General features: G+C 35.1%; 2 protein-coding genes across 4 annotated transcripts; both read right to left on the bottom strand.

Moving 5' to 3' along the window:
• Positions 1–674: 674 nt before the first annotated feature.
• LOC132279273 (F-box/kelch-repeat protein At5g43190) lies at positions 675–2,183 on the bottom strand. Its single transcript, XM_059781205.1, has one exon. The coding sequence runs from the start codon at positions 2,150–2,152 to the stop codon at positions 908–910; it is 1,245 nt and encodes a 414-aa protein (XP_059637188.1). The 5' UTR covers positions 2,153–2,183; the 3' UTR covers positions 675–907.
• A 3,129-nt stretch (positions 2,184–5,312) lies between these two features.
• Positions 5,313–16,070, bottom strand: LOC132277732 (WD repeat-containing protein ATCSA-1). Of its 3 annotated transcripts, none has more exons than XM_059779572.1 (10): positions 15,664–16,070; positions 15,073–15,333; positions 14,797–14,956; positions 13,802–13,980; positions 10,620–10,857; positions 9,094–9,248; positions 8,910–8,999; positions 8,256–8,336; positions 8,051–8,133; positions 5,313–5,678 (listed from the first exon to the last, which is right to left on the bottom strand). In XM_059779572.1, exons 1-9 carry the CDS (start codon positions 15,811–15,813, stop codon positions 8,074–8,076), a joined length of 1,374 nt encoding a protein of 457 aa, XP_059635555.1. In that variant the 5' UTR covers positions 15,814–16,070; the 3' UTR covers positions 5,313–5,678; positions 8,051–8,073. The 3 variants fall into 3 exon arrangements, with proteins under 3 accessions (XP_059635555.1, XP_059635556.1, XP_059635554.1); XM_059779573.1 differs by having other exon boundaries at positions 5,317–5,603; XM_059779571.1 differs by lacking the exon at positions 5,313–5,678 and having other exon boundaries at positions 7,891–8,133; positions 15,664–16,069.
• Positions 16,071–16,485: the final 415 nt, after the last annotated feature.

Below are 16,485 nucleotides of genomic sequence, written 5' to 3' on the forward strand. Positions count from 1 at the left end.
ACATCCTCCAAATTTTGAAGATATCCAATAAGAGATGCGTGAGCCGCTGCGATGTATGATTGTTAGCAAGTAAGAACACTAATGCTACATCTTGAATGATTTTCACCTAAGGACTCAAATGTATATGATTTAACAGTAGCGAAGCCTAAATTTCAAAGGGAGGAAATATTTTGTCAAATGTCCAAACACCATTCAGTTAACGGAGTTCAGGTGACATGCATATATGAAAGCTTGACTCACGTCATATTCTAGAGGGCTCAATAGTTTGAATATTCCAACGCAAGAGTATTATATATATATATGGAGGACAAACCTACAGGCCATAGCAGACCACATAGAAAAAACAAAAAATAAAAAATAAATAAATAAATAAAGGCTAAAATACATCAAAAAACCAGAAAACAGCCGCAAGAGCCAAAACTACATCCAAAACAGAACGGTATAAGTGTATTATAAATTATAAAATAAGAAAAACAAAAAGAGAAGATAGAAAAAGAAAAAACCTAGTGAGGACATTGGGCACTAAAAAAACACAATACCACAACCTTCCAAATACTAATTTTAATTCTACCTAATTCCAACAAAAAAAATTGTATTCTTCAACATTATTCATAGAAATACTCCTGCAATGGTGTAAGTTCGAGTCTGGGAATCACCCTCTCAAGAAATATTCGTGCGTGGAAAACAGAATCATGAAATCCCAAGAACATATCTAGCATTTCAACAAATCACTGATACAATCTTTCATATATATATATATATATATAAACAACTGATAAGGAATAACATGAATACTAATTTCTTCAAGCAAGAACAGCTCAAATACAGAATTGGGGACAAATATATATATATATGTACAAATATATATATATATATACATACATACATATATATATATATATATAACTCAAACAAAGGCATATAAATCAGGAACAAAGGAAAACCACCTGAATCCACAGCTCCATTTCTCAGGCAACAATGGGCATTTGGGCAACCAATGCCAAGTCTTCCTCGAAACCTTATAATACAAAATCTCCGGCCAAGTATAGCAGCACACATAAATCATCCCTTCATGCCACAAACAATACACATGCTCATAGTTATGGTAGCAAACCGATACAAATTTCCTACACATCATCTCCGGCACCCTTTCGACCTCAACCCAATTCCCTCCTCCATTTCCATTCAATTCCCACAATTTCATGCTTTTTGAAATCCCATTCCCCCCAATTCCACCGACCAAGTACAACTTGTCATCCCCATTACTCAACAACCGAGCAAAAGTAAGCTCACCCTGTAACTCAATCATTGAGCTCCCCCATTTCCCAGTCTCCAAATCAAAGCACACAATCGAAAAAGGCTCCGGGGTTGCAAAATACAAATACCCATTATAGAAAACACCTTCTTGATGAAAATTGTCACTGAGATTCAGCTTAAATCCCTGAAATTGCCGCCACGAATGAACCCTAGAATCGTACACGAAGGCAGCGCTTGATGACCCACCAGAAGAGGAAAGCATGAAAATTCGGTACCCTTGCGATGACGAAACCAGAGTAAGCAACTCAAAAGCAAAAGGGTATGTTGGGAATTCCACAATTCTTGAGGAATTGGACAGGAGATTGCAGACCAGAAAAGAGGGCGAGTTTGGGAGATAGAAACAGAGGAGGCCATTGGAGGCGGAGAGAAGGGATGTGGAGGGGGCGCAGGATAAGGCCAGAGAGAGGGGGAGAGATGACTTGCGCCAGGTGGTGAGGATAGTGTCGTAGAGAGGGTAGTGGTGGTGGAATTGTGGGTGAGAAAGCAAGAGAAAGGAAGAGAAAGGTGAGGAAGATGAGGAGTGTTTGGAGACGAATGAAGGAGAGAAGGTGAGAGACTTGAAGCGTTTACAGGTTGATCTGAGACTCAAGAAGGTTTTCAATGGGAGGAAGGAGAGGACTTGTTCCAGGAGATGCTCCGGAAGCCGGCTCCATATTCCGGGATCCATCACCGGTGATGTCGTCGGAGAGACTGACCTACCATTGTTCACCATAATTTTTTTTTCTTTTTTTTCCTGCCCAACAAAAACAGCACTACACAGCAACAAGATTACAAAGAGCACCAGGCGCAAATACCAGGATGAGAACATACAAACAAGCAGCAACAAACCACCCATCAGTAGGAGTATACATAGAGAGAGAGAGAGAGAGAGAGGCTTTGATAAAAAAAAGGGGTTGTGACTTGTCACGGATTTAAATAGTTTTTTTCCCAAAATTTGAAAATACAAAATTAATTAATTAATTCTATATATCTTTTTTAAAAAATAAAATAAATAATTCATGAATGAAATTGGAATCTTAACAAATTCTATATATGTTATATATTTAGAGACTTTTGACATTTTTGTGCTGCCATTGTTCACCATAATGTCCGTGAGAGGAAGGACTTTAATATAAAAAAAAGAGTATTTTCTTCTTGATTTTAGAAGACCAATACAAAGTCCAATATCATGATAAGTACAACAAACATTTAAAAAGTCAGTGAAATTCCTAACATGTTTTTCTCATAATCTCCACTTCTAGATTGCAGTTACCATAGCTAGTATGGGATCATCAAGGAAAATAGTAAATTCACATCAAACTAGCACAAAATGTCAAAAGTCCCAAAATATATAACATAGACTACCATAATTTCAATTTGGTCTAAAATTCGATCTTCATGCAATTGAATGATATATATATATACACATATATGGTTAAATTTTTTTTTTTTTTTTGGTTAAATCATATATGGTTAAATTGACAACAAAGAGAGATACGTTCTTCTTTTCTTAAATTATGTTCGACTACGTGAAATTAGAGTCTTACAATTATAATTGAAAATTCAATTTTTTTGTAACTTTAAACTAAATGTTTCTTCAATTCTATAAATTCATATTTCAATTTCATGCAACCGAATATAACCACAATTTTATAAAAGGACTATCCAACATCTAACTTTTTTTTTTTGTTAAAAACTTAAACTATTATATTTAGGGAAAAAAATAAAATAAAACTTGCCGAGCAAGAACGAGAAAAAATGAGCGTTGCACCATCCTTGCTGCTACGAGCCTGAATGATTGTGAGAATTTTAGGCACTGAACTTGCTCTTAACTATTACCTTTATCAAAAATATAAATAATAAAAAAAAAAATTCAAAGATTTATACACTTTTAATAGTAGTGTGTGCGCGCATTCACATAAAAGTGTAAAACTCCATGCACGTTTTTCCTTTTTAAAATTTATAATAGTTTTATTTTCATATATATAAATAACAAAAGCATAAAATAATTTAAAATTTTATCTTCTTGTCAAATTTTTAACAAATTTAAAAATATCCACCTTTAAAAGATATATATTTTTAATTATTTTCTGAAACTCTCATTTTCTGTTTTTAGACGTCATCAAAATTGGTTTAAGGGACCAGGAAAAAAAAAGAAGTAGATTCCCCTTATTTCCCAAGTAAATAATAATAATAATAATAATAAATTTTGTTGAAAGTAAAAAATAGTAGAATGTGGAGTGGATTAAAGAAAAAATAAGCTTTCTTTCCGCATTTACTTCGTCAGATGCAAAATACTGAAAATACTTAGTTGGAAAGTTTCATTTTATGGTTTAGAGAGCATAACATAGAATTCTTTATTTATCTAACTCAAAATAGCAATAATAAATGAATTTTCGTAAGTCAATCATCTTTTTGCACAATTTTATTGTTTTTGTGTGTGTGTGTGTGTGAGAGAGAGAGATAGAGAGAGAGAGAAGAAGAAGGGGGGATCATCTTTTTGCACAATTTTATTGTTTTTGTGTGTGTATGTGTGTGAGTGAGGCTAGGGGGGTCATTTTTTTGCACAATTTTATTGTTTTTGTGTGTGTGTGTGAGAGAGAGAGAGAGAAGAAGGGGAACATCTTTTTGCACAATTTTATTGTTTTTGTGTGTGTATCTGTGTGAGAGAGAAGGGGAGAGTGTTTTTTTTTTTTTTTTTTGCTTCATTGGAAAAAATAATTTTCCATCTTAATAATATTCAAGTACTTTCGTCACACCAAATATAACCATAACCAGAGACTCTGTGGTTTTCTATTTTCATAAAATAAAAAAATAAAAATAAAAAAAGTAATTTGATTGAAAAGTTTCTAAACTATGTAAGAGAATTTTTTTTTTTTTTTTAAATCAATTTTATTTATCTCAATGTTACGGAAACAGTATTCTCTTTGCAGTATTTCATTTATTATTATTATTATCAGAGAGAGACTGATCCAAAATAATTCTAACTACTTCTAGAAGATTTAATGCATGTTTTGTGCACGAAAAATTCAAAGAAATGAATCAAATTTATCAGGAAAAAAATGATAAATTTGCCAATTGTTGACGAACGACGGCTTACACCATTGATGTTTGACTTTGTATTCTAAATAATTAATTAATTAATACCCGGAGGGTCACTATTTGTCCTAAAATAACATACAAAAAAAATTATAACAAAATGAGCCGAACCGAGCTGAACCTAGTTTTAGCTGTTCAAAGTATAATCAAACTCGAGCTTATTATATATTAGTGTTTGAAACATAATTTCGTAATCCTTAACTCATTTAGTCAAATTCTGAGCTCAAGCACGAACTTTATTCGAGACTAAGATTGTAAGGACAAAAAGTAATTACCAATTCGAACTACCCTAGTAAAAAAGTGTTCGCGAAGCATAACAGGCTTGTAAACAACCACTTATCACCAAGCAAATTTAGAGTTTTCCAGTCTTGAGTCATATGCTGTTTTGAAGCTCAACTCGTGTACTTAACAAATAAGTTTTTTTTAAAAAAATTAATCGGGTTTAAACCAAACTATTCATGAACAATTCAAATTCTTTTGCAATGCTAGATATAAAGATGATAAACCACATAGTGGATAAGTCAAAATAAAAATTGTGCAATAAAATAAATAAATAAAATTAGAGGCATTTCACTTCATGTGGACACCATTTAAAAAAAAATAAAAAAATAAAAAATAAAAAATTATGTGACAAACTAGGGGAATATGGAACTGAAACACGGACACACCTACTCGAGAAGCCTGACCAACACGTGACTTAATGAATCCAATTTGCATACCCTCTCTAAAGTTCCATTTGCAATGGAAATCTGGAGACATTATATTAGTGTTTGAAACATTTATTACCACTTATCACCAAGCAAATTTAGAGTTTACCAGTCTTGAGTCATATGCTGTTTTGAAGCTCAACTCGTGCACTTAACAAATAAGTTTTTTTAAAAAAAATTAGTCGAGTTTAAACCAAACTGTTCATGAACAATTCAAATTCTTTTGCAGTGCTAGATATAAAGATGATAAACCACATAGTAGATAAGTCAAAATAAAAATTGTGCAATAAAATAAATAAATAAAATTAGAGGCATTTCACTTCATGTGGACACCATTTAAAAATAAAATAAAAAATAAAATAAAAAAATAAAAAATTATGTGACAAACTAGGGGAATATGGAACTGAAACACGGACACACCTACTCGAAAAGCCTGACCAACACGTGACTTGATGAATCCAATTTGCATACCCTCTCTAAAGTTCCATTTGCAATGGAAATCTGGAGAAAAGGACAAGAAAGTACCAAGGAAAACTTTACACTATGACTTTCCCTGTTTGGTTGTGTTAAGTTGAACTGCAAGGAAAAATGAATGTGAAATGGAAGGGAAGAAAGAATTTATATATCTTTGAAGAAACCTAAAGAGTAAAAAACAATTTTCATACCAATCACAAGAGCTGACTCATGTTGAATAGAAAAGGCTAAAATGAACAAAGTTCATAATAATCCTAGAAAGACTCACAGCTTTGTATCCTATTACCAACCACACCAACTTATCATACCAATCAGAAGAAATTACATCATTTGAGCACCTTAGGAGAGACAACAAATACAACAAAATTCAACCAAGTTTGGCAACAATTCTGCATAAACAACCTCATATTCATGCATCTTTACATAATTAAATTCCACTATGCTATGACCAGCTTCATATTCAACTTCATTACTTACAACACCAATCGTAGAGGGTGACATTCAAACTAACATATGATTGGAACAAATAATAGCAGCATTACAGGTCAGTTACGCGGATACATTTTCCATGTACAAATCACCACATTTTCAACACAGCCGCAAGTTTTCATCCTCATCTTCCATGGTCTGGACGACCTTTTTTCTCTTTAATTTTAGCATCTTCTTTTTTCTAATATTTTTCTCCCGAGAGAAGAAATTAACACATTGTATCATCTCATGCCACGTTAAGGAGAACCGGGTAAAAGTATAAAGGTAACTGTGAACCAAGCTATGAAGTATGCATGCGCAATCCAGCCAACAGGAAATATAAACACTACTGTATTAATTGTCTGAAATACCATGCAGTCAGTATTGACTGTGCTAAGGGTGTTGTGAATGTGAAATTTTGATGACACAAACACATGCAAACGATAAAGCAATAATATTAAAGGATGGTGTGCTCTTTTTCAGTAATTAAAAAAACACAATGAAAATTATGAAAGAAAAAAAAAAAAAAAAACCACACACACACACACACAATGAAATCACTAGCAAGTTAGCAACAAATATGCCCAACATTTCTAAGAATAATTATCAGCTACAAAGAACTAAACCACATACAGTAAGGTTGAAGTTCAGGGAGATGTATATGGACATGCTCAGAGACCTTCAAGGAGGTTGTGACTCATCCACAAAAACAATCCAGATGCAAAAACCAAATGGAAAGTAAAAGGGAATCAAGCTTCTAAAGTTCAAAACCGTTTCTTTGATCAAACATATAAGATTACCCAGAACTCCAACGAATCAAAAGTATCCCAAGATCAATCAATGGTGATCAAAAACATCAAATCGTAAAGAGTCCAGTGATATCAAGAGATCCTCTTATGTCATGCAGTAAGCCATTAACTGATAGAACTAAAACCTAAAGAGCTTCAATTGCCACCAAAGGCTCATTTTAGAAGCCTTGCACATTTAAAATATAGCTCGACTCCACCTTTTCAATTCACAGATCACATGAGAGTGTCTCGGGATCTATGAATTGGTGTCTTTATTGTTGTTAGCCTGGCATAAGTAGACATACATAAACTGTCCAAAATGCGTTCCTAGCTACTTTAAATTGTGGTCCTCGCATTTAAATATAAGGTGACTCAATCTGAAAACTAGCCAAAGTTACTTGGTTTCCCTTGACTCCGCTAACTTGACTTGAAAATTTGGCAATTTAAGTTCAATAAATTGAAGAGTTGCTCAAGAAAATAAATACAAGTTAGCATAGCATAGTTGGGAATAACAAATTTCTTCCCAACCCATTTCAGTTGGAAATTGATCTTTATAGATGCATGCAACCACCCACAAACCATGTGAATCATGTGCATTTGAGAAACATAAAAACTCAAATGCTTTACAGCTAGGCCATGGCCCAAATCAACCTGGTCACCTGTGCGGGTTTGGCAATTAACTTGTGCTTCCGCGTCACAACAACATGCATCTGGCAAGAATTTGACCACTAGATCATCCATGCAAACATTCCGTATGTTAAACCATCCTAGATTACATGTTCCAAAAGAACTATTCCCATATAAATCGCAGCCTAAAGTAGTTATAGTTTCCTGTTTCTGGAGAGAGAAAATGGAAACATGTCATCTTGCACTATGAAAATGCAAATAGAGCCAGTTAATTCAACTGGAATTAACTATTTTTTATTTACCATGTACTATTTTTTATTTTTTTTTGATAAGTAAATTATCTTTACTATTTACCATGTAGTATCGACCTTATTTACAAAATAATTGACATTCTAGGTTGGATACAAATCATGCAAGCAAAATCATTTCAATTTGAATACAAAACCAATCTGATAGAAAAGCTATATACAATCACCATGGCAAGCATACTGTTTATAACCAAAATTGAACAACAAAAAACCAAAGAAAACTAGTAACAGACAATGAATATACAGTAATGTACATAAAGAACACTTCAAATTCTCAAATGACCTGATTTCTGAAATGTGTAAATGTCAATCGCTCCAGTTATCTTGATCCAGTGCAGGAGCCTGCCCCTTTCTGCTCCAATCATCCTGCATGTCCATCCAAATTCAAAATGAAATAAGAGGCTTGTCATTTGACATTATCTGTACTCCTAATGCATAAACGGAAATGGAATTTAAAAAACGTGGGTGTGAAAATTGAGATCACACACCATTTCATCAAAGTCATCAGACATCAAATTGGATGGGGACCAGACAAGAATTTGCCTATCATTACCACCAGTGTATAATTCCTGCAACAAGGAAGACACAAATCGTTTATCAACTTGTCTAATCTGTCTTCAAAGCAGAAAAATTAATACTTGGTTAGGTAATTCAGTTTTAGTGTCCAAATCTAGGGCATTAACCATCCCATATATGCCTTTGGTAATTAATATAGAAGAACCAATCATGAAGTAAGAAGTAAGCCCTTTCTTTTTTCTTTTTGTTTTCCCACTAATACTTCCTTTTGCAGGCCCTAAAATGAACCCACATTATGATCAAAGTTCTATTAAACAGCTATATTCAGTTATTGATTTATTTTTAATTACATACACTATCACCTAAATCCATTTTTCACCAACTCTCCCCCGTTTCCTATTGGTGGAAATCCTGAGTCTTTTCTGCCTCAGGCACAGGGGACCCAAGAAAATATATATGTGGGAGAAATTCCTTTTCTTTTTGTTTGTTTGTTTGTTTGTTGTTGTTGTTGTTGTTGGGTGGGGGGTGGGAATTTCACCACCCCACTCCCAACCCACAGAATAATTAAGTAAACATAAAATCACAAAAGACATAAAATTAAATCATCAAGATGAATTTAATTTTACCTGATCCAGAGAACTATACCAACAACAATTCACATATTCATAGTGGCCACGAAATGTCAGAAAAGTTCTGCCCAACCATACATCAAACGCCTAAGGAATTCAACAATTAGTAAGTTCATAGATAGTTTCAATAATTTTACATGTAAAGTTGAACGTATTATCAAACATAGAAATAGCTGTTTACTTTCACTGCTGTCATGCACGGAACAAATACAAGTGCAGAGTCCTGAGTTATGGCTAGCTGTATTGGCTTGCTGGTTTGCAGGCGCACAGTTTCAAAGTTCACTAGTGTGTTGCAGCCAGATTCAGTATCCCACAACCTTAACCTCGAATCAGAACCTGAAATTTAGATTATTAAAGATACAGATATAGATAGATGTGCGTTGGTTTGGGGGAGGAAGAGAGAGAGAGATGAATAACATACTGACAGAGCAACAAGCACATATTAGGTCTAGTAACATATCAAGATCTTTATCGAAAAGAACCAAGACAGCAGAATTATTTTCTTTAGGCAGTTGTCACATTGAACAGCCATTGTGCAGATTTATGCATATAGGAACTCCAACCACACAAAAGCTTATGTCCCCCAGTCCCCTATCCAATATATTCTTTTTATAAATTACATAGCAGTTAGTGTGCATGCCAAGCCCTCACATTCTAAGGTGGTTTTGATGAAATAATATAAAACAATAGAGAGAGTAAAAGGCAACTAAAATACAACCTATGTCCATGGTTGTGAAAAGAAAATAAAGTTATTAAAACATGGCTTGCAAGTTAAGGAAAAAAGGGGAGGGTGCGGAAGAATCACAGAAATTGCAAAAAAGAAGAGACAAGGGAAGGATTCTCTATGTGAAGCCTAATTAATATCAATAGGCTCCATCACTACAAAATCCATCATCCATCATTTTTATCATTAGGCGCCAACCCCATTCAGATGGGACCATGTCAAGGATGACGATCATCTCCTCCAACTGACAAGCCTGCTATTTTGACCAGTATTGTTCCGGTGTTACCAAAGACACCATCTGCTCACCTATAATTATTTTATGTTAAAAATAATATACTCAATATTATTTAAATATTGCTAAATCTTGGGTTTCAAGAAAAAAGCATTGAGCGTATTGTACTTATAAAAAAAATTGTAATGTAAATATAGAGCAAAGAAAAGTGAATGTTAAAATTGCAGTAGTAAAACAAAACATAAATGAAGGCCCCCACCATTATGAACCACTATTATGTTATTTCAACCCTTGAAGATTCGCTGATAGCATATATATATATATTGATATAGACCACATAAAGAAATAGGATGATCCATAAAAGATTGTCGGACTGACAAACTTGTTGGAACATCACTATATACATGAAAGAAATGAGCAACTTTGTCAATTTTCAGGATATTCACAAACTGACTTTGTATACTTACTAGAGGCTACTTTGAAGTCCAACTTAAATGGATGTTTGCCAAATATATTAAAGCAAGAATAACAAAATAATATTTACTTTAACCCCAAGGGGTTGGCTCAAGTGGGAAGTCACTTGGCCCTGGTGCCTCAGGAAGCATCAGGTCTAAGGTTTGACTCCTCTTGTGCAAACAATTCATTGGAGGGGGGGAGGGGGGGGTGTGAGTACCAACTAGGAAATATATATATATATATATATATATATATATATATAAAATTTACTTTAAACAATTGAACAGAACTCAACCTGCACTCAAAAGATACATGCCATCTTCGGTCACTTTTAATCCAATAACTGCACCATAATGAGCTGTGGCACGATCTCGACTGGACAACATCCCTGGATGCAACCTCTGCTTTACAGATCCATTAACATTACTGGCACTTCTGTGCTTTGATCCGTTGCCAATGGCTATTTTCTTTTGTAGTGCCCGGGCTTTTACAGATGTACTCTGGCCTGCCGACAAGGATTTCGATGTTGAAGCCTGAGCGAGAATATAAATTATATCAACTGGTAAGAGAACGGGAAGATTTTGACATCATGAATTAACCATGTTTTAAGCCACACAAAGCTTATCATCTGAAATAATAAACACATACAGAGCTTTCCGCTATTCTAAATATGATGGGAACTAGCCAATAGAAAGTTACAAGAAAAATTAGCAATGATAGTTCATATGTAAGTTTTTACGTGTGTTGGTACTTGACTACTAGGTAGATATGTATTTATATATATATACACGTATGTATATAAAAATATATTATAAAATTAGGAACTACATAAAATCACAATGTGTCAAGACCTCTGAAACCTGCATCCTTGTCCTTAATTATATATAATTATTTCAGTTTTGGAAATATAGAGGTGCTAAAGACCTCGCGCCATTCAACAACACCATACAGCCATGTCAATGTTGCACAGATAAAGATTAACCGAAAACGAATAATCTGTCATGCACAAAGAATCTTTCTCGGCACTGAGTAGTTCTAATAAACTAGATCAGCAATTTATCATAAACAACCATTTAATCATATGAACTCAGAAAAGAATTGTGTAGTTATGCACCATCTAAAACTAGTAATGAAGGAAGGAATCCTTGCTAGACTGTGTCCTCACTGTATATGCATGCATCTGGACATACACCGTTAAAGGCGTGCCTAGGCTCCAAAAAGGGCCCAGGGTCGTCAAGGTTCAGCTAGAGCGTCTTAACCTAGTACAGGCCATGCCTCTTCAACCAATTTCACATAAAGCTGTAACGACCCTCACCCTGGCCAGACACAATATTGTCCGCTTTTGGCCCACCCAGACCAGAGACTTCCCAGGGGGTCACCCATCCTGGTACTACTCCAAGTTAAGCACGCTTAATTACAGAGTTCTGATGAGTTCACGGCCATCATGGCTTTAAAATGCGTTGTGTCATAGAAGGGTGTTGAATCTACATATAGCACTTGCCCCATCCACACCCAGACGATGTGGGATTGTCCACCTGTAGCTCGCCCAGTGTGGTAGCCTACTGGTGCCCCCTGCACACGCTCACACACACCCGCCCACAAGGTCGCCACAATCACCCCCCTTTGGGGCCCAACGTCCTCGTTGGCCACACTTCCGGCTGGGTCAGGCTCTGATACCATTTGTAACGACCCTCACCCTGGCCAGACACAATATTGTCCGCTTTTGGCTCACCCAGACCAGAGACTTTCCAGGGGGTCACCCATCCTGGTACTACTCCAAATTAAGCACGCTTAACTACAGAATTCTGATGGGTTCACGGCCATCACGGCTTTAAAACGCGTTGTGTCATAGAAGGGTGTTGAATCTACATATAGCACTTGCCCCATCCACACCCAGACGATGTGGGATTGTGCACCTGTAGCTCGCCCGGTGTGGTAGCCTACTGGTGCCCCCTGCACACACTCACACACACCCGCCCACAAGGTCGCCACAAAAGCCCTCAGGCTTGTGCTTTTTAATAGGCTTCAATCTCAAAAAAGGCATGCCTTATATTTTCTAATTATTTATTCATATCATTTTTTTAGTTAATGACTATTAAATTAAAATGAGAATGTTAAGATGGATGAGTGGAGTGAAGTGACTAGAAGGGATAGGGTCACTAATGAAAGTGTAAGAAAAAATAGGGTAGCACCCATTGGTGATAAAATCCAAGAGAGTAGACAAAGATGGTTTGGGCATGTACATCAGAAACCTAGGGACACACCGGTCAAACGAGGAAGACTAGTTATAATAGAAGAGACGAAAAGGGCGACCAAAAATAACATGGGATAAGGTTATTAAAAATAATTTTTAAAAGTTAAATATAGTGGATGAAATGACATGTAATAGAATAGCTTGGAGAGAGAAGTCATGTGGTCGACCTCATTCATATGGAATTAAGACAAGGATCATGATAACGATGATGACAACAACTACTAAATTAAAATGTTCTATATCATAGATTGATTCTGAATATACCTGATTATATATGTTTAAATTTTGTATGATTATAGTTTTTTCTTGTTTCAGATTTTGTAATCACATTTAATTTTTTTAATGCATATGCATGAAAGGATTTTTGAGCAAATATCAAAAATATAATTATAAGAGATTTTTATATTTGTGTCGCATATATTGAAATGTTTCTCTTGTGAAAAAAAGCCACGAACAGAGAAACAATCACAAAAGATGACAAAAACAAGCACCACACAAGACAAAGATTTGCGTGATTCAACACAAGTTGTGCCTATGCCGACGATAAAGATCCGGCGAAGATTTTACTATGCGAAAATCAAAAGCTTACAAGTTTCAGCCCTCAAACCCTAGCTCTCACTCTCACACTATGTTCTGTGATTTTCAGTGTTCTCTCGTTATACCACTCCAAATCCTAAGTGACCTTATATATCATGCTACAAGAGAGTACCAAACAAGGTTCACGACCCACACAAAGCTCACATTCGGGTCACTCAACATCACAGTTCCAATTGTACATTTATTGAATTTATATGCAAATAGAAAATTTAACTAATCCACTGAATTGATATGCAGAAAAAAATCTTTATTTTGATATTGACAAGTTTGTATTGCATATTTAATTAATATGCACTGTTATCACACAAGTACCTTAGTTCGATTAGGCTTGCGCCTTCTATTGTGCCTTGCGCTTAGGCTCTATCAGACCTTTGGCGCCTAGTACGCATTCATCCTTTATCAACTATGCATAGACAATTATACGCACTGACATATAATGAATGATGTGCAAACAGAAATCCATATTCAATATATATTTAATCTCAAAGGGCTGAACCAAGCCATGCAATGGATTCATGGGGTAAATAAAAAAGAATATAAAATGAATTGCTAGATACTTAAACAAGTTCATCATATTACGTAATATAAAGCAAAATTGCTTCAAAGTGAAGCACAAGGAAGTGAACCTTATTCAAGGCAGAGCGTTCTAGGAAAGGTGGACGTCTTCCAAGCTGAGAATGGGACTGATCTAGAACACGAAAACATCCAGCGCGCCTTATGTCCCAAAAACGTATCGCACCATCACATCCACCAGTTATCAAAACCCACTCACTAGATGTGGACCACTCCACTGTCATTACACCATCTGCCAACACAAAAAGAGATATAAGGTAAAAATGAGCTAAATGCATGGCAAAGTTTTGATATATCTCACAACCATTAAAATAAAGAAATTAATTTGGTTCAATTCATGTCAAGTCAAATATAGAGAGAAAAAAAATAACAATTCAAGTCAAACAAATCAAGCACAAATATATTCACATTAACCCAAGAACTTCTATTTTATACGAGCCACAAGATACAAAAAACCCAAAATATTCCTTATCACATCCAAGTAAAAGACGATATCAACAATTGTTTGTGTCATGCGTGTGTGTGTGTGTGTGTGTGTGTGTGAGAGAGAGAGAGAGAGAGAGAGAGAGCATATATTTTTTATAACTTCTAAAAATTTTAGAATGAGAATTGGAAATACATAATTGAAGAGTTGATGAAGGAACTGGCTAATGTAATTGGGATCTGGGCCATAGCAAATAGTGTGTTATGGCCCTCCATCCAAAATTTCAAATGTTAGGAAACTTAAGGATTATTCAGAACAAGGGGGAGAAAAGCAATTAGGGCCTTTCAAGAAACCTGCTGCTCTACATTCCTTTAATCTACCATTACAATTGTTCCTATCCTTAAACAGTTTAAATTAGTTAATAGTTGCGCATCTAAGGGGAGCATGATGCTCAAATTCGGAAGGAGACATAACTTCATCTCAGCTCCCCATCAAGTACCACAACTGCTATTGGACATAAGTCATGGAGTCTAAATTTCAGTACAATAGCTAAAGTGATGCTTATGTGCCATGAATAAAACTATGTCCCTAGTGAGTTGATAAAACACAGGTGTAACCCATTACCACGATGACCAGACAGTGTGTGAGCAAATGCCCCTGAAGCAATATCGCAAAGGCGAACTTGAACATCTTCAGTACCAGCAGCAACCAGCATATGAGTTGTCGCAAGTGGAGACATAGCAGTCCTATAAACCTTTCCAGGCATTTTAAAATTCATTACCACCTATCAAATAAAACCCAAAAAAATTAAATAAATCAATAATCAAAACCACATTCAGGAATCAAAAATGATATACTAGACTATAGACCATGACAAGAAAGACCATCAAAACCACCCACCTGTGTGGTATTTGTGTCCCAAACATTGATGTAATGATCATATGAACCTGTGATGAACAGCCCAGTGTCAATGGGGTACCATATGGCTGAAGATATGGCATATTTGTGCCCGTCTTGGTGTTGCTTATCCACCACAAATATGGACTTGTGCTTCGAAACCAAACCACACCTATCATTTTCCGTTGCACGCTGTATATCATAAACAGCAACCGATGCATCCGACGCACCGGATAATAGATACCGTCCCTCTGTCAAATCAACCTGATTTCGTGATCAAAACAGGTCGCCCCAAAAATTCCTCAACAAAATGTAAACTCTATATACACAGGATTCAACAATATACAAATCAATGGTGAAGTGTATTAAACGAGTATGATATACAATAAAACAAATGATTGAAATTCAACTATACACAGATAAATGGCGAAGTGTATCAAACGAGTTTGATATACAATAACACAAACGATTGAATTGATTGAAATTCAAGTATATACAAATAAACGGCGTAGTGTATCAAACGACTATAATATGCAATATAAGCAATGATTGAATGGTAATTGAAATCGAAAAGTGAGACAGAGAGACAGAAACCTGAAGAGAGTTAATGGAGCCTCGGTGAGGAGAGACGATTTCTTTGTGATTAGAGAGTTGGAGAGAAGCGATTCGATTCGATTTGATGCGACTGGTGAAAGAATTAGGGCGAAGTTTTCCCGATTCTCTATCTCCGATCTCCTTCCACATTGTCCACGCATCTTCGACCGCCAATATCACTTCCAATCTGGCGCGATTCTGAGAGCATTCAATTCAACAGATATACATACATATATATATATATGTGTGTGTATATTCAGAGAGAGAAATGTTCAAAAATGACCAATCACAACTGATGGATAAAACCAGAAGGAACCCAGAAATTAAGTCCGAATTTGTTTTTCTTCTTCTTCGTCTTCAGTGTTGTTTCCTGGGAAAATGTGGTGAGGATACAGACAAAGCAGCCCTAGCAGCTAGGCCCAAATAATCCAAAGCCCATAGGCCTTTCGGCCAGAATTTGGATAATCTACATTTTATTTTTTCATTTTTATATATTTTTTCCCTGTCTGAATTACATCCTTTTTCAGAAAAATAAAATCAAATAAAAATAAACAAAGAAATTAAATCCTTTTTCCTTATATATATATATAAATGATAAATACAAGTGTAATCCCACTAATTATACTACATATATAACGAAGTAGAGACTCTCAAGTTGCTTTGAACCCTATAACAGATTTGTTGGTATAGTCAACAGTAAAAAATTAGATTTATATATATATATAAATTTAATTTTGATCAATTTTTAAAGATATTATGAATCTAAATATAATCATTAATATAATATACGAATTCATTTCACAAAATATAAAACAAGTATCT

This window comes from Cornus florida, unplaced genomic scaffold (genome assembly GCF_030987335.1).
Source record: "Cornus florida cultivar Cherokee Brave unplaced genomic scaffold, ASM3098733v1 CherokeeBrave_3.0.0_Hap2_Chr10, whole genome shotgun sequence".
Lineage (NCBI taxonomy): Eukaryota > Viridiplantae > Streptophyta > Magnoliopsida > Cornales > Cornaceae > Cornus > Cornus florida.